The 24975-nt window shown below is 61.6% G+C and overlaps 1 protein-coding gene across 10 annotated transcripts in view; it reads right to left on the reverse strand.

Moving 5' to 3' along the window:
* Window positions 1-24975, reverse strand: part of CAMK2B (calcium/calmodulin dependent protein kinase II beta) — a 139732-nt gene that overhangs the window by 54394 nt on the left and 60363 nt on the right. For 7 of the 10 annotated variants that reach the window (XM_084615169.1, XM_084615175.1, XM_084615173.1 and 4 more), the window contains 2 exons: window positions 22779-22844; window positions 3854-3926 (listed from right to left, as the gene is read on the reverse strand). In XM_084615169.1, the coding sequence (XP_084471295.1) occupies window positions 3854-3926; window positions 22779-22844 (139 nt within the window). Of the gene's footprint in view, window positions 1-3853; window positions 3927-15020; window positions 15094-22778; window positions 22845-24975 lie in introns of those variants that run through there. The other 3 variants (XM_084615174.1, XM_084615170.1, XM_084615176.1) reach the window with 2 other exon arrangements.

Below are 24975 nucleotides of genomic sequence, written 5' to 3' on the forward strand. Positions count from 1 at the left end.
GGCATGGCCTCTGGGCACATTCCAGCCACCCAAAGGCTCACGCTGCTCTGGGCTTGTGCGGGGGGACAAGCAGGGACCCTGCCTGCCCACTTACCCTGGTGGCGCTCTGCCACCAGGCTGGGAGGCCATATTCCCCCTCTGGGATTGGCATCATGTCCCAAAGCCCTCGGCATGGCCTGCCAAGGTACCTGGCCTAACAAGAGAAGTAGGCGGCACGAAACAGGCTCTCAGAGCCAGGAAAACACCACCACCTTTGGCTGCAATCTGGGGGACCGAAGCAGCACCTCCTTCCAGCCCCCACTTCCCAGGACTCCCCAGCCCCCAGTATGTCCATTCGCACGATATAAAAGCCAACGCTTCTCTTCACCAAGTATATGCAGAAAGGGCCTCCCCTCTCCGCCGCCTCCCGGGTGCACAGGCTCCGGCAGCAGGTGCCCCCCCAGGTTGGCTGGCCTGGCTTGTTCGCTGGTGCCCCTAACCCCCCACATGGATCTGTCGGAGCTCAGCAGAGCCAGAGAAACCAGAACGTCCCCTAGGAAGCTCTGGAAATGTTACTCAAAGGGCTGGGAGCGCTGGCTCTGAGACAGGGGACAACAGCTGGATTGTACACATCTGACCACAGCCCCACCTCCCCTGACAAAGAGCGCTGGCCAGGGGGGTGACCCTGCATAACTGTGCCAGTGAGCCCCGCCCATGCCCTGCCAGGACCAGCTGCCTGCCGGGGCAGGGACGGGACGGGAGTCTCAAAATTTCCCGTTGTCCACAGTGCCGTGGCCTGAGATCAGGTCACACAGACAGGCAGCAGGTGGGAATGAGCCCCAGCCACACAGAGATGAGAGCCTCGGGCCCCCAGACCTGTGCCAGCCGGACACCCCGCCCTGGGGTGGGTCGGAGCCGACGCCCCCTAGAGGTGACAGGCCCCATACCCCATTCCTGCACCCGCCAGTCCCCTCAACCCGGAGGTGATCCGAGCCAGTGCCCCCAGGAGGGGAAAGACCGTCTTGTTCATTCCCTGCTCCCCGTGCCAGCCGGACCCCCTGCACTGGGGCCGGATTGCAAGGGACACCCCTAGAGGCCAAAGGCCGCTCCTTACGGAGCCAGTCCAGAGGGGGCAGAGGCTAGAGGGCTGATTGGGCTCCTCGTTCTATGAAGGAGGCTGCTGCCATTCCCCTTCTCAGCCCAGCCCCTGCATCAGCATGGCACTGGCTGCACCCCAGAGCCGAGTGCCCACTGGCACCATGCCACTGTGTACAACACAGCCCCCTGCCCTCACCAGTGCACCATGGCACAGCGGGCAAGAAACCTGCTCCCCCGGGTGCCACTCCAGCACGTTCCAGCACGTTCCTCGAGCCCAGCTCCATCTCCTTGCCGCGGCACGACACCGCTGCACCTCCCCGCTCCGCGATGATCCCACGCCCCAGCTCCAGGCACAAGAGCCCAACTTCGTCACCTCGTGACAGCAGGACGGCACGAGCCACAGCCCGGCTCCATCACCTATCACGGCAGGACTCCAGGCACCCGCTCCAGCTCCATCACCCTGTTTTAGCAGGACTCCAGGTGAAAGCGCCTAGCTGCACTATCCCATTAGGACAGGACGCCACATGCAACAGCCTGGCTCCATCAGGCTGTTACAGCCATTCCATGCGCCAGAGACCAGCTCCATCATCCCATGGTGGCATGGCTCAAGGCACCAGCATTCAGCTCCATCAGTTTGCTATGGTTTGACCCCTTGTTTGAGTGCCCTGCTCTAGCTACCCGCTATCCATGTGCCAGAATCAAGCCCCATCGTCCTGACGCAGCACAATTCAATGTCCAAGAGCCCAGCTCCACCACCTCATGACAACATGACTCCGTCTTTGGGAGCCCGGCTCCATCGCCCTGTTAGAGCCCAATGCCTCATGTGACAGGCCAGCTCCATCACCCCGTTATGGCATGTCTCCAGGAGCCAGAACCGAGCTCCATCGCCCCAGTACAGCCCAACTCCACAGGCGAGAGCCCAGCTCCATCGCCCCAGTATGGCCCAACTCCATCGCCCCAGTACGACCCGACTCCACAGGCAAGAGCCCAGCTCCATCGCCCAAGTACGGCCCAACTCCACAGGCGAGAGCCCAGCTCCATCGCCCCAGTACGGCCCAACTCCATCGCCCCAGTACGACCCGACTCCATAGGCAAGAGCCCAGCTCCATCGCCCCAGTACGACCCAACTCCACAGGCGAGAGCCCAGCTCCATCACCCCAGTACGGCCCAACTCCATCGCTCCAGTACGACCTGACTCCACAGGCAAGAGCCCAGCTCCATCGCCCCAGTACGACCCGACTCCACAGGCGAGAGCCCAGCTCGATCGCCTTATTATAGTAGAACCCCACAAGTGAAGGCCCAACTACGTAACCCCGTTCCAGCATGACTCCAGGCACAGACTCTGGCTCAACTAGTACCTTAAGGCACAACCAGGGCCTGGCTCCATCACCCCGTTACAGCATGACCCTGTGCACCAGAGCCCAGCCATGAAAATGTCCTGCCCTGCCCCCCTCGCCAGGCAGGACACAGACAGCCACAAGCTCCCGGGGAACGTCATCTTTGCCCAGTAACATTTCCCGGGTTTGCAGGGGACGTTCTGTAGGGACACCCCAGAGCGGTTCTGTGGCCTTGGGGACCCCAGCTGGCCTCAGCCAGCTCACAGGGGGCAGGAGCCTCCCGGAAAAGCTTGGTGTGTCACTGAAGGGGCAAGGAACAGCTGAACAAAGCCTGGACGGGGAAGGTGGGCCTCAGCAGAGGAGGGGGAACCCCAGGGTCTACACCAGGTCTACACTCCCCCCACCCCCCGTTAATTTCACAGCGCTGTTTCTGGGTCTGTCATAGACACATACGCACCCCTTTATCCCAGCCCCACTCGGCCACGCGAGACCACGTCCCTGCTCCTCACGCTTGGAGGCCCAGCGCGATTTACGACGCCCGGGGGCTTTCTATGAGGGGCAGACGGAAGACAAGCAGCCGACGGCGGGCGTCACAGAGAACAGGCAACAGGGTCAAACCAGACACAGGGCATGCAGACAGCTGGCGAGAGCCTTCCTCCGCAGGAGTCCCGCCCGCCCGCAGGTGCCGCCTCGGGGCAGGGAGGGAGGTTGCACGAGGCAAAGGGGAGGGCGAAAAGAGAGGAAGAGGCCGGCTGGGGAACTGATCTCATCGGCCATTTGCTTCCTGGCCCCCCAGCCCCGGTCACACGCTGGTGCCAGGCAGCGGCCACAGGAAGCAACTCAGATTAGCCAGGCCGAGCAATCCTTCTGAGCAACCGGGGCTGGGCGCCTGTCCGATACCAAGGGGCAGCGTGAGCCGTGGGGGCACCCAGCAGGTGAGCCACTGCACCGATCTACTGGGGCCTGGGTGCCGGGAGAGGGGTAAAGAGCCCGCTGCCTGCTCCAGCACCAGGAGGTGGCTGTGAGAGGCCAGCTGTATCCCCCGGTTAAAGGGCCGGCTCCCTTGCCGCCCCATCACCCCCTCAGCACGGTATCTTCTCTCCCAGGAATTCTCCACGTGGTCGGCGGCTAGACAGCAGCAGCTCCCGCTTTCGCCTCTGGGTGGCGACAAACCCCAACCCCCGCCCCGCCTCCCCAAGTGCCTGGAGGTGCCAACAGGGCGCTCTGTCCCCCCTACTGGGCAGGGTCTGGCCGGCGGGTCCCCATGGCTGAGCCGAGCCGAGCTGATTTCTGATTGGGCCCCCTGCGCCGGCCCCTTTCCCACAGGCCCCTGCCGCGGCGTGGGGCTTGAACCCCTCCAGTTCTCGCTCAGAAACATGCACAGGGTACAAAGATGGACGGACGGACAGACGGACAGAGCAGCGGGGTAGAAAACTCACCTTGAGGTCTCTGTGGACGACCCCCATTTGGTGGCAATGGAGAACAGCCTCCAGGATCTGCTGGATGCAATGACTGCATGCAAACACCAGGGGGCGTGTTAGTTCATGGTGAGTGGCAACAACCAGGCAGGCTGGTGGGGGGCGGGAGGTGAGAGGGAGGATGATGGGGGGGGCGCGGGGGACGGGAGGAGAAGAGGAAGAGGAGGAGGAGGAAGAGGAGAATGGAGGTTATGGAGTCGGACTCCCTCTTAGTCTCAGTCTCTAATTGCAAAGGAGCTGCCCCGAGCGGACCCGGAGGAGCCAGGGCAGGGGACGGGGCAGGGAGGCGTGGGGGTCGGGGAAGAAACGCCCAGTGATGGGGGAGCAGCCCTGTGCCAGGGAAAGGGGCCCAGGAGCCAGGAGGGAAGACACAAAGGGCACCGGAGCGTTAGGGTCAGGCGGTGATGGAGGAGGGGGTCCGCCATCCACCTGCCTCCGGCACTGCCCTTCCCCCTGCTCTGGGCTCTCGGGGGGGACCTGCAGGCAGGGGATGTGAGGTGCCATCCCGGGAACCCCCAAATCCCCGCTCCCCAGCAAAGTCCTGCTGTCTCTGTCCCTTCAGCCCCATCCCACCAGGGAAGGAGCAGAGCTAGGCGTGGCAGGAAGCCACCCACCGGAGACCCACCCCGCGGTGCCCCCCTGAAAGAGGATGGAGATCAGCAGGGATACAGCTGGCATCTCTGTGCCCTGGCCTGGCTGTCTATACCTCCTCCCCCGGCTGCCCGGCCCTGGCGCACCTTGGTAGCTACAGTAGAACTGATACCTTGGGCCTGTTGAATTTCTGCCCCGCCCCCCCGGTGCAAGTAACCAGCCCTGCCCAGTCTGGATCCAGCCCAGCTGAGCTCCATTCCCACCCCGGCTGGGCTGAGCCTGCCAGCCTACCAGGGTCACTAATCTGACGTAGGGCAGGGCCCGTCTCTCAGCCCGGGGCTCTGTGAGGTGCCAGCCTAGTCCAAATAACCAGCGATCACCAGCCGCGGCCCCCCGTGCCCAGCCTCCGCTCCCAAGTCTCCTCGCGAGTCCGGCGTAGATCCGCTTCCTGCCCAGCAGTGCCCTGACGTGCAGTACTCCTGTGAGCAACTGAGGAGAGCCCAGGCTGGACGCCGTCATCCTGGGGGACACTGGGGCAAAGAGATTTTAATACACGGCCTGCACCTCGCGCTCTCTTAGCAGCTGGGGCTCAGCTCACGACTATAGGGGCAGCAGGAAAGGGAGCGCAGAAGCATATTTTGTGTAGGCCCTATAGAAATGCTGGGAATGGCTTGTCTTCAGCCCGAGGGAGCCACGTTTTCATAGGACCCCCCCCCCGTCCCGCCCAGGAGGGCATCCCGCATTGGAACCATTTGGTCCCTAACCTTCTCGGAAGGTGCCCTCTTCCAGCCAGGTACCAGCCCCTGAGCGCCTCACACGTAGGGGTGATGCAGACGCTCACACACTCTTGTGCTGCAGGGCAGGGCTATCCCCAGTGTGCTAAGGGGAAACCGAGGCACAGGGTGACCTTGCCCAAACTCACAGAGGAAGGGCATGAAGGAGCCAGGAATTGAACCTGGGTCTCCTGTGAGCCAGTCCAGCAGCCAAGCCACCTTCCTCCCCGGGAGCCTGAGGCTAGAGCGGCCCCAAGGCCTTTCCTCCTGCTAGAACACCTTTGTGGGGAGCTCTCAGAGTCCCCTGGACATCTGCACAGGACCCTGCAAACCTCCCCCCCCAATCACGGTCTCTGATTTGTGGCCCCAGGGCCTGCCCCGCAATAACCACCTCACCTGGACGAGGGCCCTGCTTGCCAACCCTTTTCCTAACAGCCATGCCAAGCCTCGCCCCTCAGCATCTGACCCCCCGGGCCCCAGGCTGAGCTCCTGGTGGTCCAGGTGCACCGCAGGAGCCAACAGCCATGCTGCCACCACGCAGCCCCAGAGCAAACGCTGTCCTTTCAAGCTTGCGAGTTTAGGGCACTTGGACCTTTTTGCATGCTCCTGCCAGAGCTCATGTCTGGCCCATTAGCTGTCCCAGGACTCTGCTGAGCGCCTTGGTTTCCATTTCTCTTCCAGGACCAATTCCCGGTGTCCTTTGAAGTCCTTGTTGCTGTGGGTTCCTGTTCTTGGAGAAAAGGCTCTTCTCCCACGGCATTGGGAAGAGGAGCCCCTCGTTGGGAACATCTGAGTGCAGGGGAATCTCATCCGGGGGCCCTCGTCTCTGTGCTTTGCCCAACATGGAGCCCACTGGACTTCTGAATGCAGAGCAGACCCCTTCTGTCTTCTCAGGTGTCTGCTTGCAGGGGAGTGCGGATGGTGGGAAATAGGTTGAGGGCTAGCGGGGATGGAACAATCACCCTGCCCTCATACAGCCTCCTCTTCCAAGCCAAGCCAAGAGTGTCCCTCTGCAAGGGGAAAGACGCAGAGCGCACAGAGCGCAAACGTCGCACGTTGATGGAACGGACCCATCATCCACAGGGCTCAGTCGGGGCGACTGACTTAGAGGGAAAGAATGAAAAATGTCCTGACCGGTTAAGAGATGACCCAGGGGACGGGGTGCCATCTACACCCACAAAAGGATGCACATGGCGAGGATGGGGAGGAATTGTCCAGGGATGGCCAGAGGCTTGAATTAGGTGTATGGCTGAAAATCAGGATGGAAAATCCTAGCATGGAAGAATCTTCCCTGGGAAGGGTTGGGCACCCCGTCACTTGGGACATCTTAAGACCGGGCTGGACAAAGCCTAGGAGAATCAATTGTAGGAACCAATATCTCTCTCTCTATATATATATATATAACAAATGGAAAAAAGGGGACATTGACAGTAATAACTATTAATCAGAAGTTAGGAATTGTAGAAAATTGATAAGGGAAGCCAAGGGACACAAGGAGAAATCTATGGCCAGCAGAGTTAAGGACAATAAGAAGGAGGTTTTTAAAAACATATTAGGAACAAAAAGAATCCTGACAATGGAATCGGCCCATTGCTAGATGGAAATGATAGAATTATCACTAAAAATGCAGAAAAGGCAGAAGTGTTCAATAAATATTTCTGTTCTGTGTTTGGAGTAAAAAATAGATGATGTAGTCTCATCATATAGAGATGATAATAACATGCTTTCCATTCCACTGGTATCTCAGGAAGACACTAAACAACAGCTACTGAAGTTGGACATTTTTAAATCAGCAAATTCAGAAAACTTGCATCCAAGAGTTTTAAAAGAGCTGGCTGAGGAGCTCACCGGACCATTAAGGTTGATTTTCAATAGGTCTTGGAGCACTGGGGAAGTTACAGAAGACTAGAAAAAAAGCTAATGTTGGGCCAGTTTTTCAAAATGGTAAATGGGATCACCTGGGCAATTATAGGCCTGTCAGCCTGACATCGATCCCGGGCAAGATAATGGAGTGGCTGATACAGGACTCGATTAATAAAGAATTAAAGGAGCATCATGTAATTAATGCAAATCAATACAGGTTTATGGAAAAAAATCTTGTCAAACTAACTTGATGTCTTTTGTTGATGAGGGTAATAACGTTGATGTAATATATTTTATTCCTGTATGGCGTTTGACTTGGTACTGCGTGACATTTTGATTACAAAACTAGAAGTCTAAAATTAACATGGTATACATGAAATGGATTCAAAACCGGCCAACTGATAAGTCACAAAATGTAATTGTAAATGGACAATTGTCATCAAGCGGGTGTGTTTCTAGCGCAGTCCTGCAGGGATCAGGTCTTGACCCTACACTATTTTACATTTTTTAATCAATGATGTGGAAAAAAAACAAAACCATCACTGATAAAGTTTGCAGATGATATAAAATTAGGAGGAGTGGTAAATAATGAAGAGGACAAGTCACTGGCAGAGAGAGATCAGGATTGCTTGGTAAACTGGGTGCAAGGAAACAGAATGAGTAAATGTACACAGCTAAGAACAAAGAACATAGGCCATACAGGATGGGGCCATACAGGATCCTGGGAAGCAGCGACTCTGAAAAAGATTTGGGGGCATGGTGGATAATCAGCAGAACATGAGCGTCCAGTGATGCTGTGGCCAAAAGAGCTAATGCGATCCTGGGACACATAAACAAGGGATCTCGAGTAGGAGCAGAGAGGCGATTTTCCCTCTGTAGCTAGCACTGGTGCAACCACTGCTGGGATCCAGTGCCCAGTTCTGGTGCCCACAATTCAAGAAGAATGTTGATAAGTTGGAGCGGGAGCAGAGAAGAGCCATGAGAATGAGTAAAGGATTAGAAAACCTGCCTGATAGTGAGAGACACAAGGAACGCCATCTGTTTTGCTCAACAAAGAGACAGTTAAGAGGTGACTTGATCCCGGTCTGTCAGTACCTACATGGGGAACCAATATTTGATAACAGGCTCTTCAGTCTAGCTGAGGAAGGTCTAACATGATCCAATGGCTGGAATTTGAAGCTAGACAAAGTCAGACTGGAAGTAAGACGTACGTTTTTAACAGTCAGAGTAATTAACTGTTGGGACAATTTCCCAAGAGTCGTGGTGGATTCTCCATCACTGATAATTTTAGAATCAAGACTGGCTGTTTCTTTAAAATATCTGCTCTAGGGATTATTCTGGGGGAAGTTCCATGGCCTGTGCCCTAGAGCAGCTCAGACCAGATGATCACAGAAGATCAGGGTTGGAAGAGACCGTGGGAGGTTCTAGTCCAACCCCTTGCCCAGAGCAGGACCAACCCCAACTATATCATTCCAGGGCTTTGTCAAGCTGGGCCTTAAAAACTTCTAAGGAAGGAGATTCCACCACCTCCCTAGGCAACGCATTCCAGTGCTTCACCACCCTCCTAGTGAAATAGTGTTTCCTAATATCCAACCTAAACCTCCCCCACTGCAACTTGAGACCATTACTCCTTGTTCTGTCATCTGCCACCACGGACACCAGCCAAGCTCCATCCTCTCTGGAATCCCCCTTCAGGTAGTTGAAGGCTGCTATCAAATCCCCCCTCACTCTTCTCTTCTGCAGACTAAACAATCCCAGTTCCCTCAGCCTCTCCTCAGAAGTCATGTGCTCCAGTCCCCTAATCATTTTTGTTGCCCTTCGCTGGACTCTCTCCAATTTATGTGAGCATAAGCTTTCGTGAACTACAGCTCACTTCATCGGATGCATATTTTCATGCACCCGATGAAGTGAGCTGTAGCTCACGAAAGCTCATGCTCAGATAAATTTGTTGGTCTCTAAGGTACCACAAGTCCTCCTTTTCTTTTTGCGGATGCAGACTAACACGGGTGCTACTCTGAAATCTCTCCAATTTGTCCACATCCTTTCTGTAGTGGGGGGCCCAAAACTGGACACAGTACTCCAGATGAGGCCTCACCAGTGCTGAATAGAGGGGAACGATCACGTCCCTCGATCTGCTGGCAATGCCCCTAGTTATACATCCCAAAATGCCATTGGCCTTCTTGGGAACAAGGGCACACCGCTGACTCATATCCAGCTTCTCGTCCACTGTCACCCCCAGGTCCTTTTCTGCAGAACGGCTGCTTAGCCAGTCGGTCCCCAGCCTGTAGCGGTGCATGGGATTCTTCCGTCCTAAGTGCAGGACTCTGCACTTGTCCTTGTTGAACCTCATCAGATTTCTTTTGGCCCAATCCTCCCATTTGTCTAGGTCACTCTGGACCCTATCCCTACCCTCCAGCGTATCTACCTCTCCCCCGAGCTTAGCGTCATCCACGATGATCACAATGGTCCCTTGTGGCCTTGGAATCTATGTATCTGCATGAAACCAGCTCCCCCCTGGAGCTTGCATCCTCGCCCAACTGCTCTGCGTCTATAAAAGCCAAGGAGGGCATTTCCTCAAAGCTGCGACGAAACCACCAGCATGTGGGGGAAATCTGACACGCTAGCCGAGATACCCCCCTCCTGCTCCCTCGGAGACGGCATCAGCGACACAGAGCCCAGTTTGCGACGTGGCGGCCCCCGCGCTTAGAGTGGATGAATGGTCCCAGCTGTGTGATGCCTCTACATTCAAAAGGAGTGGGGGAGAGTGGGTTTTCTCCTAGGCTGCCCTCAGCTTTCTACTGCCCACCAGGGCTGCCCCTGTCTCTTTACGCAGCTCTGGGCAGGCAAAGTGGGGGCTGCATTTTGCACGAAACGACCGATTTTTTCAAAAGCCATGTCGGAAAGGAGGAAACCACGCTGTGAGTTCGGGGAGATCTGCCATGCCCGGCTCTGGGAATTCAGGGGTCCAGAGGGAGCTGCAACCATCGCTCCGCTAACCCCGGCTCCTTCTCCGGTCGGAGAGCGGAGCTGGGAGCGGTCTCACGCTGCGGCTGGGCTGGTGACACTTGCTGGTGTTGACGGGGTGCTCCCTTCCACAGGGAGGGCCCTGCTCTCTGGAGGGCGAATTGAGCATCTCTGGCATTGTCCTTGCCCTTCTGGGGGTCACGGTTTGCCCCACAGCACGCTGGCCTGAGTGCACGGCCAGGCTCTGCCTGGCTGCCATCGCTGCGCGGCCGGTCGGCTTCCCCGGGGTGGGCGATCACACTGCGGAGGGCTCCGGCCCAGCTCATTAGTATTTTGAGGGTTTCCTGGTGCAGCTGCTCCGGTTGCCAGGCTCTCGGCGTGGTTGCTAAGTTGCTCCGGCTAGCGGAGCGGATTGGCTAGCTGGACAGGCCCCTGCTCTGGGGCTAGTTTTTGCCCCCTTGATTTTTCCTTTTGGAGTGCGGATTTGGTGGGGAAGGAAGGGGCCACGAGAGATGCAGGGGGTCAGGCACTTGGAGCTCAGGAGAGGGGCAGAGATCCATAGCCTCAGCATGGAGGGGGCATGCACCCCTGGCCCCGGGGAGGGGAAGGGAGGTCCTGTGCTTGTGCGTTCTGCAGGGAAGTAGTGTTAAATGGTCTGATCTCGCCTGCTTGCCTGGTTACATGGACAGGCTGCCCTTCCCCCCCGCCCCGAGGGGGAGGGGGGGACTCGGGAGGGGCAGAGACTGCAGGGCCCTGGGTCTTCCCTCTGCTCGGATTCAGGTCACTGAGTTAGTGCAGAAGACAAGAAGACAGCAGAGACTATGAGTCACACACTGGCTCGGTGCTTTGTGCAGCCTCCCCTGTGCTCACTGTGAGCTGCGACAGCCCATCCGCACGGCCGGGATCCCTGCGCCCTGCACCCAGGCCCATCCGCACGGCCGGGATCCCTGCGCCTCGCACCTGGGCCCACTCGCACGGCCGGGATCCCTGTGACCTGCACCTGGGCCCATCCGCACGGCCGGGATCCCTGTGCCCTGCACCCGGGCCCGCTCGCACGGCCGGGATCCCTGTGCCCTGCACCCGGGCCCGCTCGCATGGCCGAGATCCCTGCACCCTGCACCCGGGCCCGCTCGCACGGCCGGGATCCCTGTGCCCTGCACCCGGGCCCGCTCGCACGGCCGGGATCCCTGCGCCCTGCACCCGGGCCCGCTCGCACGGCCGGGATCCCTGCGCCCTGCACCCAGGCCCACTCGCACGGCCGGGATCCCTGCGCCCTGCACCCAGGCCCATCCGCACGGCCGGGATCCCTGCGCCTCGCACCTGGGCCCACTCGCACGGCCGGGATCCCTGTGACCTGCACCCGGGCCCATCCGCACGGCCGGGATCCCTGTGCCCTGCACCCGGGCCCACTCGCAAGGCCGGGATCCCTGCGCCTCGCACCCGGGCCCACTCGCATGGCCGGGATCCCTGCGCCCTGCACCCGGGCCCACTCGCACGGCCGGGATCCCTGTGACCTGCACCCGGGCCCGCTCGCACGGTCGGGATCCCTGCGCCTCGCACCTGGGCCCACTCGCACGGCCGGGATCCCTGTGACCTGCACCCAGGCCCACTCGCACGGCCGGGATCCCTGTACCCTGCACCCGGGCCCACTCGCACGGCCGGGATCCCTGTGACCTGCACCCGGGCCCGCTCGCACGGTCGGGATCCCTGCGCCTCGCACCTGGGCCCACTCGCACGGCCGGGATCCCTGTGCCCGGCACCCGGGCCCGCTCGCACGGCCGGGATCCCTGTGCCCTGCACCCGGGCCCGCTCGCACGGCCGGGATCCCTGTGCCCTGCACCCGGGCCCACTCGCACGGCCGGGATCCCTGTGCCCTGCACCCGGGCCCACTCGCACGGCCGGGATCCCTGCGCCCTGCACCCGGGCCCACTCGCACGGCCGGGATCCCTGCACCCTGCACCTGGGCCAACTCGCACGGTCGGGATCCCTGCGCCTCGCACCCGGGCCCACTCGCACGGCCGGGATCCCTGTGCCCTGCACCCAGGCCCACTTGCAAGGCCGGGATCCCTGTGCCCTGCACCCGGGCCCGCTCGCACGGCCGGGATCCCTGTGCCCTGCACCCGGGCCCGCTCGCACGGCCAGGATCCCTGTGCCCTGCACCCGGGCCCGCTCGCACGGCCGGGATCCCTGTGCCCTGCACCCGGGCCCGCTCGCACGGCCGGGATCCCTGCGCCCTGCACCCGGGCCCACTCGCACGGCCGAGATCCCTGCACCCTGCACCCGGGCCCACTCGCACGGCCGAGATCCCTGCACCTGGGCCCACTCGCATGGCCAGGATCCCTGTGCCTCGCACCTGGGCCCACTCGCACGGCCGGGATCCCTGCACCCTGCACCTGGGCCCACTCGCACGGCCAGGATCCCTGCACCTCGCACCTGGGCCCACTCGCACGGCCGGGATCCCTGCACCCTGCACCCGGGCCCACTCGCACGGCCGAGATCCCTGCACCCTGCACCCGGGCCCACTCGCACGGCCGAGATCCCTGCACCTGGGCCCACTCGCATGGCCAGGATCCCTGTGCCTCGCACCTGGGCCCACTCGCACGGACGGGATCCCTGTGCCTCCCACCCGGGCCCATTCGCACGGCTGGGATCCCTGCACCTCGCACCCGGGCCCATTAGCATGGCCGGGATCCCTGCGCCTCCCCACAGGCCCATTCGCACGGCCGGGATCCCTGTGCCCCGCACCCGGGCCCACTCGCACGGCTGGGATCCCTGTGCCTCCCACCAGGCCCATTCACATGGTCGGGATCCCTGTGCCTCCCATCTGGGCCTGGGTTGCCAGGAGTCCGGTTTTCGACCGGAACGCCCGGTTGAAAAGGGACCCTGGCGGCCAGTCCGGTCGGCAGCACAGCGGGGCTAAGGCAGGCTCCTTGCCTGCCCTGGATCTGTGCAGCTTCCTGGAAGCGGCCGGCATGTCCAGCCCCTAGGTGCAGGGGCGATCAGGGAAGCTCTGCATGCTGCCCCCGCCCCCCAGCGCCGGCTCCGCAGCTCCCATTGGCCAGGAACTGCAGCCAATGGAGATGCGGGGGCGGCACCTGCGGGCTTGGGCAGCGCACACCACACAGAGCCCCTTGGCCCGTTCAACTAGAGGCCGGACATGCCGGCCGCTTCCGGGAGCAGTGCGGAGCCAGGGCAGGCAGGGAGCCTGCCTTAGCCCTGCTGTGCCACCCACCAGGAACTGCCTAAGGTAAGCGCTGCCCAACCGAGCCTGCACCCCAAATCCCCAGAGCCCGCACCCCCCCTGCAGCTCAACCTCCTACCCTAGCCCTCTCCCTGAGCCCGTTCCTGCACTCCAAACTCCTTGGCCCCAGCCCCACCCTAGAGCCCGGACCCTCAGCAGGAGCCCTCATCCCCTCCCGCACCCCAACCCCCTGCCCCAGCCCAGCAAAAGCGAGTGAGTGTGGGGGAGAGTAAGCAACCGAGGGAGGGGGCCTGGAGTGAGTGGCGGGTGGGGCCTCAGAGAAGGGGCGGGGCAAGGGTGTTCGGTTTTGTGCAATTAGAAAGTTGGCAACCCTACCTGGGCCCACTCGCACGGCCGGGATCCCTGTGCCTCCCACCCAGGTCCACTTGCACGGATGGGATCCCTGCGCCTCCCACCCGGGCCCACTCGCACGGCCGAGATCCCTGCGCCTCCCACCCAGGGAGAGGACACTGCTGCCTGGGGCTGCCCACTCTGGAGCCCCACAGGGGATCCCCTGGCACTGTGTTGACATAACTCACTGGTCCAGGGGCACTATAGATCCCCTGCCCCGGCCTGCTCTGCAGAGGGGCAGGGTCTGGGCCTGCCCCAGTAAGGGTGCCCTGGCTCTTTAGCCCACACAGTAGCAGCTCCTGCCCGTAGCTCTGGAGGTCCCTGGTTCAAGCCCCACTGTGTCAGGCAAGAGAGCAGCCAGCATCTGAGCGGGCATCTGCGTCCTGGCAGCAAAAGGCCTCGCTCAGCAGGGGATGGCCTTGCCTGGCGGTGGGGGGCTCTTCCAAACCGCAGCACAGGGAGCGAGGAGGCCACCCAGGACGGACGGGAAGAGGGGCTGAGCAGTGAGAGGTGGGATCACTGCCCAGCTCAGAGAGGAAGGGGCCAGGGGAAGGTGCCTGTGAAATCCCCTGGTGGCTTTGGAGAGGGCACTTTGGCATAAGACAGCAACGTGGGTAGAGGGCAGATCCGCGCTCGGTGGGTGGGGAGTGGCCTTAGGCCCAGCTTGTGCACCCAACAACGCCAACAAGCCGCAGGTTCAAGCTCTCCTGCCGTCACTCAGGGAATCCCTGGCCTGAGGAGACCGTGCTGGGCAGGTGCCTGGAAGGAAGAATGTGCCCGCCACAGCCCCTTGGCCACGACGGGGCGTGGCGAGCTCTGGCCTCGGAGCCAGCCGCTAGGTGCTCGGGGCTGGGAGACAGGACTGGCAGCCATGCGGGCGTGGGGTGGCAAACAAGACAAGAGACGGCGGGGGGGGGGGGCAGAGAGAGAGAGAAAGAGAGGGAGGGGGACGGGGGGGGGGGATGAGACAGTGAAATGCGAATCGAATCAAGCCGCCCAGTTGAGATTGCAAATTATTATCGGGGGGGGAAGGGGGGAGGATGGTGTCTGGTCCCGCGAGCACTGGAGTCGGGGCGGGACGTCTGCATCCGGGCGCTGCCTCCTGTCCAGGGCCTCAGACCTGCCTGGCCTGCCCTGCCCAGCTGCAGCGCGGTGCCCAGGAAGGACTCGGCCGGGCATGCTGAGAATCGAACTAACCCCTGCCCCAGCCCTGGATATCGTCTCCCTCCCCACCCCCCAAAAATAAAAATCAGCTAGCGGGGAGGGAAGGGGGGGGCGTGTGAGCGCTGGGGGGCACCAGCACCCCCAGCCCGACGCCAGGAGCGGGCGAAAGGCATATACTGACCTTCAAGTCCCTGTGCACAATGGCATAGTGGTGAATGTAAGTTACGCTTTCTAATAGCTGATGGATACAGTGACTGCAAAACAAAACGGGGAGGAAAGGAGAGAGAAAGTGGGTCAGGGAGGGGCGGGAGAGGGGGCAGACACGGGAGACGGGCAGGGCAGGGTCCCGATGAGGAGAGGGGGCGGGGGGGGGCGGATAGGAAGGGCATGAGAGAGACGATCAAATGTACAGAAGGAAACCGAAATAATGCATGAGAGGAAACGAATTCCAGAGATGGGATAAGCAGGTAGAGGGAACGGGGGGGGTGGGGGGTCCAGAGGGACAGATGGACAGACAAAGAGGGATGGGGAGACAGGGTGGAGATGGGGGGACGAGAGAAGGAGAGAGAGAAACAATGTTGTGAAAGCTCAGAGACCACAGGGGGTTATCACAAGGGGTGCGGGGATGGCTGTTAATGGCACCAGGAACTGCATGCTGCCAGGGCTGGAGGGAGGGGCGCGGGCAGAGAGGGGGCAGCCCCCTGAGAGGACAGTTGGGACCCAAGGTGCGGAGGGCAGAGCGGGTGAGCAGAGCCCCCGGCTAGCAGGGCCGAGTCCGGCTACGCGGCCCCAGATCGAGCGCGGAGCAGGGAACGGGCTGCAGGTGCTGTAGGAGGAAGGTCACCGTCTGGGGGCTCTGGGAACTGACGAACTGGCAGGGTGACCCCACTATCTAGTCAGGGGTCGTGCGGGCTGGGGCTGCCCTGCCCGCCCTGCAAACAGCAGCTCTCTCCACAACCCCCTGCTAGCCCAGCCCCGGGCTCCTCCCCACTCTGCCAGTGCCCCTCACTCCCGCCCCACAACCCCCTGCTATCCCAGCCCCAGCCTCCCCCCAGCTCTGCCGGTGCCCCTCACTCCTGACCCACAACCCCCTGCTAGCCCGGCCCTGCCCCCCCAGCTCTGCCGGTGCCCCTCAGTCCCGCCCCACAACCCCCTGCCAGCCCGGCCCTGCCCCCCCAGCTCTGCCGGTGCCCCTCACTCCTGACCCAAAACCCCCTGCTACGCCAGCCCTTGGCTCCCCCCAGCTCTGCAGGTGCCCCTCACTCCCGCCCCACAACCCCCTGCCAGCCCAGCCCTGGCCTCCCCCCAGCTCTGCCAGTGCCCCTCACTGCCGCCCCACAACCTCCTGCTACCCCAGCCCTTGGCTCCCCCCAGCTCTGCGGGTGCTAAGTAAGGGGAAAGGAATCCCAGCTCCATAAGTCCTGCGTGGAGCCCTAGCACTTAGACCCAGCTCCTGCCCCCACCCCCAACCAAGGACGACGAGCCCCGGGTTCAAGGTGTCCTCACTCTGACCCACAGCCCCTGCTGTCCCAGCCCTGTGCTCCCCATCTCGGCCAGTGCCCCTCAACCCCAACCCACAGCCCCGGCGGCTATTCCTAACTGGTACCACACAGCTCTGCTCAAGTACCTCAGTCCGGCCCAGTGGCTCTCCCTGCTATTCCAGTCTGGGCACCCTGGCTTCAGCTCTGTCCGTGCCAGTCCTGGGCCTCTCAGGAGCGGACACTGCCCATTACGCCCCATCGGGCTGGTTTGATACGGACCAAGAGCCTCCCGGTCTGTTCCACTGGGCTACGCCGATGGCCAGGGCAGAGGAGGGGAGCCCTCGGCATGCGTGGGGGTGGAATCTGGGGGTGCTCTCCGGATCGCAGCCGCGGGAAGGCACCGCTCCAGCCATGACATGGAAAGGGGAAGGCCCCATCTGTGAGCCCACTGGGAGGAGCTGGGCTCCCTGCAGGGAGAGAGTCCCACGGCTCCATCCCAGCCTGGCCTCGCTGCACCTCAGGGGAGCACCGGGAGTGGGTGGAGGCCACTGGGACGTCCTGCCTGGATTCTGCCTCCCTTTGCTGCAGCCCGATGCTCGGGTTTGGGCGGGTGCCCAGAGGGCCAGAATACAGCCTGGGAGCCCCCCCCCGCGAGGCAGGGGGAGGCCACAGGGGTGTGGGGCAGGGCCTCGCACAGGGTTGGAAGCTCTCTGGTGAACAAAGGGTGATGGGAGAGAATCTGCAGAAATGGCCTCTCAGGGGCAGCTCCCCTCAGCCCTGCTGGCTCACAAATCAACTCCGAGCCTCCTCCCCTGCCACCCGCAAAGCAAGCTGGGCTACGAGTCTAGGGCAGGGCCCCTGGGACGCTGGCGTAACGAGCAGTCTTAACAGAAGCAGCAGCGACTAATGGGTAGAGCTTGGGAGCTGGAAACCCCTGGGATGTCCCCCGTCGTCCCTCCCCCGGCTATCAGCAAACCCAGCAGGGACAGGCCTGAGTAGCCAGATGCCATGGGAGAGATCTAACCCATGGGGCTGTGTGATGAAGTGGGACTGTTCTTAATGTTTCCTCTGAATAGTGTGGGGGTGCCTCAGTTTCCCCTAGGCAGTTCTTAAGTATCTAAGTGGTGGGGTAAGGGTGTGTGATCCTTGCAGAGCCCTAGAGGGCAGGTGTGTGCAGGGGTCTGGACACAGAGAATGGCCGACACCCTGTTTCCTGGCAACTGATGGCCTGGGCCCTTCCCCCTGCCAGGTGAGAGCTAAAGGGTTGGAGAACAAAGGAATCAGGTGACCTCCTGGCCCAGGGAAAGGGACAAAGCCCAGGGGAGGAGGGGCTGGAGGGAGTTTCAGTTGGGGGCTGGCTGGGACATGGAGTGAAGTGCAGACAGGGTTGTCTGCCTCACTGCCCCCCAAAATGGACCCGGCTGAGGGGTCCTGATCTCTGCACCTACAAGCTCTGTGTTAGACCCTGTTCCTGTCGTCACAATAGTGCAGCTGGAGGAGGATGACCGCTCTAAGGAACAGATTCCTGACCCCAAATGGGGCGACAGCAGGATCTGGGAGCAGCTGGAGTGGGAGCCAGGCATCCCCAAGACTCCTGTCCCCGACCAGACGAGGGTCTTGGGTTGGAGCTGAGTCCGAGAGAGCAAGAGGACTGTGAGAGACAGCGAGAGCCCGAGAAAGAGCTGCAGAAGCAGCAGCAGCATGAACTGGCGGTGGGGGAGCGGAGAGGCCTAGGGGACCTCCCTGGGGTGAGTGGGGACAGACCCCGGGGGGCCAGTTCCGCAGGGAACCTTGGGACTAAATTGTTGCCCCTGGTTGAGGAGGGGGGGATGTGGATGCCCACCTCACTGCCTTTGAGCAGGCTGGAGATTTGAACCAGGGGGACCCTGTGGAAAAGCCCCGGTGTCTAGCTCCCTTGCTGGGTCCCAAGGCCACAGACTCCGTCAGCCAGATGGGTGGGGAGGTGGACACGCTCCCACTCCTGACCCCAACCTATATGTCTGTGTGGAGTTTCCTTGGGCCAGGCCCCTCGGCCCTCCAGTGGGAGCGGAAGGTGATGGTCAATGGGGAGACATTCCTGGGGTGGCGAGATCCTGGGACAGAGAGAACTGTTGTCAGGCCCCGGGTGGTGCAGCCTCAGATGCTGAGGGGCTGGGTGAGCTGGGTGAGGGTCCCAGGGACGAAGCCCCTCGCCCTGCCTATGGCCCAGATCCCTGTGCAGACCCAGGAGGGGTGGGGCTGGCCGGCCGTTGGGGTTCTCCAGGACACCAGCTGCGAGACCCTGTTGTGGGGTGACTGTGTCTCTTTGGGACAGGATCCAGGCCCTGCTCCTGTAACGGCCGAGGGTTTGAATTTGAATCCAGGGAACCAATCGGCGGAGAGGGAAATGGTCAGTGAAAATGCAGATGACCTGGCTGGCAGGGGGGAGGATCGGCTAGGCTCAGGCTACCTGCCTGTCTGTAACCAGACCCCTGGGGCTGGGTGGGAGAGAGAGATGCTCCCTGCCCCCCTGCACACCGGAGAGGGGGGCTCAGGGGCTCAGGCTGGCTCTGGTGTAGTGAGGAAAGCAGGGAGCTCGCTGCCTACCCCACTGGGACAGCAAGGGCAGCGCTGAGCAAGGGGGGAGCTGAGACCCCAGCTGAGTGGGGGGAGACACAGGCAGGGCAGGGGATCTGTGGGGAGTGGCAAGGTGCTTGGTAAGGAAAGTTTGGATGAGCCTAGGCAGCCTTGTGAGCTGATGGCTGTGTCTAGTCAGCAGGGTGGGAAGGGGAGGAGAGTGGAAGATGAGTGTCCCTGGACCTTACCTGTTAGCTGGGTGGAGAATTGGGACAGGGAAGGAAACGTGTCTGTGTCTGTCAGGGGTATTGACTTGCCTGTGGAGGGAGCTACCCTGATCTCCAAGCAGTTGTCTGTGACCAGCCCTGTGTGCTGGGACCAGGGGAATGAGATCCCAAGCTGTGTGCCTGGGAAAGGAGAAAGTGTGTCCGGCTCCTCTTTGTCTGTGGAGCAGACAGAAGGGGCCTTTCAGCCTGTGATGGTTGAGGGTCGTGCAGTTGTCTCAGAGCTGGTTCTGGATTCAGCTGAAGCCTAGGAAAGGAATGGTCCCAAGTTTGTGTCTGCTCGGGAGAATGGCCCTGTAACTAGGTCATATCCAGTTAGTGTCTATGTAAAACCCCAGAGACCAGACAATTCTGGTGCTTGTATTCTGCCTGTTGCTAGTGTGTTGTTGGGAAAGGGTTTAGCAACTCTGTCTAATCAGGGTGAGATCCTAGCCAGGATACAAAGAGAGCACGAAGGTGATTTGATTGTGTTACCTACTGAGGGTGTGGAAACCTGTAGCAAGAAGGAAAAGATTGCTGAACTTGTGTGTGGCAAAGGGAAGGAGAATGCTTCTGACCTTTTATCTAGGAAGTCTGTAAGTTTGCCTGAAAGGGGATTGTGTAGGAATCCACCGGATGGGCCAGAGGTAATTCTGGATGTAAGGGAGACCCAGAAAGAGTCTGTTGTTGCTCAGGAAAGTGTTCCTCTAGAGCAAGCCCTAGGTGAAGAGGGTAAGGGCAGAATTTCTGTGAGGGGTGAATTGTTGTATAGAAAAGCCCTAGGGAAAGGAATCCTCATGGAGTCTTTGCAAGCAGTTTACTGCAACTGAAGGGTGTGAAAGTGATTTAATCAAGAAAGTTTCAGTTCCTAACAGCCAGAAATTTTTGGTTGTGAATGGATCCACTGACTTTCCTGTTGAAGATCCAGTGTGAATAGCTTTGAGAAGGTCTCAGATGAAGTGAAAGCTGTTAAGAAAGTTAAACAGTCCTATAACCAAGTGGCTGTGTTTGGCCAGCTTGTTGGGGAGAAGACGCAATCCCAGTTTGACCCCCTGGGGTTCTGGGTTAGCCAAAGGGCATGGGCCGCATAAAGCTTCCCACATGCAGCTGGAAGTGCTATCTATCACCCCGACCTAAGGAGAGGTGTGAAACTGGAAGGGCCTGGTGTAACTCCTACCAAGGAAAGGGAGAGATGCTGGGGCATCCATGGGAATGTTGGTGTCTTCGAACTTCCCCAGGTCACTGGCTAAAGTGACCCCGCTCAGTTCGATCTCGAAGGGGGGAGAGATGTGACGAAGTGGGACTGTTCTTAATGTTTCCTCTGAATAGTGTGGGGGTGCCTCGGTTTCCCCATGGCAGTTCTTAAGTATCTAGGGGGTGGGATAAGAGTGTATGATCATTGCAGAGCCCTAGAGGGCAGGTGTGTGCAGGAGTCTGGACACAGAGAATGGCCGACACCCTGTGTTTCCTGGCAACTGATGGCCTGGGCCCTTCCCCCCTGCAAGGTGAGAGCTAAAGGGTTGGAGAACAAAGGAATCCGGTGACCACCTGGCCCAGGGAAAGGGACAAAGCCCAGAGGAGGGGGGGCTGGAGGAAGTTTCAGTTTGGGGCTGGCTGGGACATGGAGTGAAGGGCAGATGTGGTTGTCTGGCTCACTGCCCCCCAAAATAGACCCAGCTGAGGCGTCCCGTTCGCTGCACCTACAAGCTCTGTGTTAGACCCTGTTCCTGTTGTCTAATAAACCTTCTGTTTTACTGGCTGGCTGAGAGTCACGTCTGACTGCGAAATTGGGGCACAGGACCCTCTGGCTTCCCCAGGACCCCGCCTGGGCGGACTCGCTGTGGGAAGCACACGGGGCAGAGGATGCTGAATGCTCCGGGGTCAGACCCAGGAAGGTGGAGCCGGGTGAGCTGTGTGTCCTGCAGACAGGCTGCTCCCAGAGAGGAGACTTCCCCAGAGTCCTGCTTGGCTTCATGGGGAGCAGTTCCAGAGCCTCGCCCGGGGACTCCGTGACAGGCTGCCCCACACGGGCTGCCCTGACAGGGGGCTCCCACCACTGACAGCCCAGGGATGGGGGAAGCGGGAGCTGCAGGGAGAGGGACCTGCCACCAGCCCCCACCCCATTAGCCCAGCCCTGGTTTCTCCCAACACAGAGTTCGGCCGCTGCCCCTCAATCCTGACCCACAGCCCCCTGCTATCCCAGCCCTGGGCTCCCCACATTTATACCTCTGCCACGGCCCCTCAATCCTGATCTGATGCCCGCCCGCTATCCTAGGCTACCCCCCGTCCTGGGGAAAGCATCAGATGCCCGGAACGGCAATGAAACTGCATGAAGAGGGGGCCACGAGCCCGGGACTCCCCAGCAGAGCCTAGACGGGGCGGCGTGTGAGGTCATTAGCTAGAGCCCAGCTTGGCCAGGTCCCTGGAGCTGGGAACCCGTCTGAGCCCGAGAAGCGTGACGGGCGTCTGACCTCCTCCGGCACAGTCCCGGTGCCTGCCTGGCCCAGGGCCCCCCCATCCCCGCCGGTTCACAAGGGGGCTGGAGAGACGACAAGCAGCAAACAGCGAGATGCTGGGGGCCAGCACACGGAGGGAGGGGGCCAGCGTGCTCCAGTCGGACGGGACCAGGAACGGGCACGTCACCAGACGAGCCCACGCGTGCCCAGTCACCAGGTCACTAGGTCAGGCCCCTGTCAGCAATGCCCCCCAAACCCTGCCGGCTGCCCTCAGATGTGCCCTGTCCCTGCAGTTTGTTCCCAGTCCCCCGTGCTCTCTACCAGCCGGCTGCTCTGTGCCCACTGCTCCCCGATGGCTGAGACAAGCCCCACAGACGCCAGCTGCTTGTGGGAGGGTCAGTGGCCTCCCAGTTGCCAGGGCCCGACAGCCAGGCTGGGACCAGAGGGAGGGATGCTGCACCCTTCCCTCTCTGGGACAGACCCCTACTCCGGTCCCGCAGCTCAGTGCTCCCCTGCCCACTCTGAGCGCCCCTACATCCCGCCCCGCTCCTGGCCCTGCCCCACAGCTCTGCCGGAGCCTCTCCAGCAGTTCGTCCGGTCCTGAGCCCTCTTCCCCAGGCAAAGCCCCTCGGTTCTGATCCAGAACGTTCCCCCCGTCCCGTCCCCCCCCGCTGCTGTGCCAACGCACCTCCGCCCTGCCCTCCAGCAGCCCTGGCCCACGGTGCATGGCTGGCAACCGTGCCCTGCTGGGTGGTGGCTTCGCGAGTGCTCCCTAAGGGACCAGGCTAAGACCAGACTCGTCCCACTGACAACCCAGAGGGGAAAGCTCGAACCCCCCCGGGTCCCACCACCCCTCTGCCTCTCTGGCTGCGCCCCAGAAGCCAGCTGGGCCCCGGAGGGAGAGTTGCCGCCACTCTCCTCCTCGTCCTCAGGGAGCATGGGGTAGACATTTGTTTTCAGGCCCAGGCCGGCTGAGGGGCCCCTGGAACTGAACCGCAGGAGAGCGACCCCGCGCTGGGTGTGACCAGCAGGACACATGGCACAATGGTGCCAAAGGCATAGGCACTTGGCTATCACCTGGCGATACCTCTGGGGTTCCCCCCCTCTGCCCAGGTCATGAATGGGTTAATGTTGACGGGGAGGAGGGCGGAGGGGATGTGGGGGGTGGGGAGTTGCCACTCACCTGGCATCGGCCTCACTGTAATATTCCCGGGCCACGATGTCTTCGAAAAGCTCCCCACCAGTGACCCTGAAACACAGAGAGGCAGAGTTCACCCTCCCAGTGCCCAGGCCCCAGTGCCCGGCTCCCACCCAAACCCCTCGCGGGGCACCCGCTGAATGGCGCCAGCCTGGCACTGGAGAACCAGAGCAGGCCACAGCTCCACCCGCAGCTGGCAGCCAGGCCCCGGTGAGCTGCACCCTCTGCTCCCCCAGAGAGCACACCCCCGGCTCACCAGCACGACCAAGGCAAAGAGCGCGGGCTGCACGGCACACGCGCCCGGAGCCCTGGCATTCCCGACAGCCGCCATGCTCCCCAGCCCCGACGCCGACTGGGAAGCTCCTCGGTGCGGGCGACTTGAAGCCCAGGGCCACTCCGGGGACGCGAAGGGTATCGGGTGCCAAGTGGGGGGCACGCAGGATGGAGAAGGGAGCACTGCAACTTCCTGCCCCTCTGTGCCCTGCGCCCCTGGCAGAGGGCGGGAGAGAGCAGGCAGGGCCTGGGCCTCCTCCATTGTCCATCCTACGCAGGGACCCAGCTGCCAGGCTGTGCCCAGCCCATCGAGTCAGTGACAGCGGGCCGAGGCCAGCCCTGCTCCTCCCCTGAGGGACACGGCCATAGGATGTCAGGCAGCAAGGGAATCCTGGGTCACCGAGTCCAGTCCCGTTGGCCTGTAGCTCCAGTGACTCTCCCCCTACCCGGGGGTGTTTATAGAGAGAATAATCAGCCTGGACCAGGGGCATGCCAGGTGTGGGGGCCACAGGGCAGGGGCTGGGCAATGGGGGTGGAGCCTGATCAAAGCAAGCTCCTTGCAGCTAAGAGGAGTCAAGTCCCCTCTGGTGATGCCCACGGAGCCCCATGCCACCCCAGTCTCTGCCACGGCTCAAGTCCCCTCTGGCTGGCTGAGGTCCCAGTGCCAGGACACCCTCACTTCAAGGGACACTGGACTCCCCCCATCCCTCTTCGCTCCTCTCCGATCGCCAAGCCCTGCTTTTCCTGGCACTCTGCTGCTGCCTGCCTCTGCTGGCTGTCTCCACTCTGCCCACGTGGCAGCCAGCCGCCCGCCTCCCCCATCTCATCGCCAGCCCCAGCATGAGGGAGCTCAACTCCCACATGGCAGGAAGGGAGACAACTCCATGTTTCTCCGCCATCTCTCCCCACGTCTCCGCACCACAGAACCGCAGGCATCCGTCTGCACCCTGACGTCCCCCAGGCGCGTCTTCCCCTCCCTCTTGTGGTGTGACTTTCCACGGGCCTCGTGCGGACAGGAGGAGGGGCAGGGCAGCTTGCAGGCTGGGTTCCCGGGGAGGCCAGGCACCTGCCCGCCGACACCGACGCCAGCGGGGCTTGTGGGCACTTTGGTCTGTCTCATAATCAAACCGCAGTGGAAGCCAGCGCAAATTCAGTCCACAGCCATGGCAGGCCAGGAGGGGCTGAAAGAGCCGGCGCTCCTGAATGGAACGGATGGCAAAAATCAACACAAGAGTGTGATCACAGAGACAGTTCTGGCGTCTCCCAGCAGGGGGCGCTGTGGGGAGCAGGGCAGCAGTTCTGGCTGTGGGAGGAGTTCCCAGCTACTCCAGCCCTGGCCTCTCCCAGCAGGGGGCGCTGTGGGGGCAGGGCAGAGGTACTGGCTGGGAGGAGGAGCTCCCGGCTACTCCAGCCCCGGCCTCTCCCAGCAGGGGGCGCTGTGGGGGGCAGGGCAGCAGTTCTGGCTGTGGGGGGAGTTCCCAGCTACTCCAGCCCCGGCCTCTCCCAGCAGGGGGCGCTGTGGGGAGCAGGGCAGGGCGCTGGCAGTGGGGGGAGCTCCTGGCTACTCCAGCCCTGGCCTCTCCCAGCAGGGGGCGCTGTGGGGGGGGCGGGGCAGGGCGCTGGCTCTGGGGGGAGCTCCCAGCTATTCCAGCCCCGGCCTCTCCCAGCAGGGGGTGCTGTGGGGGCAGGGCAGAGGTACTGGCTGGGAGGAGGAGCTCCCGGCTACTCCAGCCCCGGCCTCTCCCAGCAGGGGGCGCTGTGGGGGGCAGGGCAGCAGTTCTGGCTGTGGGGGGAGTTCCCAGCTACTCCAGCCCCGGCCTCTCCCAGCAGGGGGTGCTGTGGGGAGCAGGGCAGGGCGCTGGCAGTGGGGGGAGCTCCTGGCTACTCCAGCCTCTCCCAGCAGGGGGCG

The sequence above is a fragment of the Lepidochelys olivacea genome, assembly GCF_965140295.1.
Source record: "Lepidochelys olivacea isolate rLepOli2 genome assembly, chromosome: 26".
Classification (NCBI taxonomy): domain Eukaryota; kingdom Metazoa; phylum Chordata; order Testudines; family Cheloniidae; genus Lepidochelys; species Lepidochelys olivacea.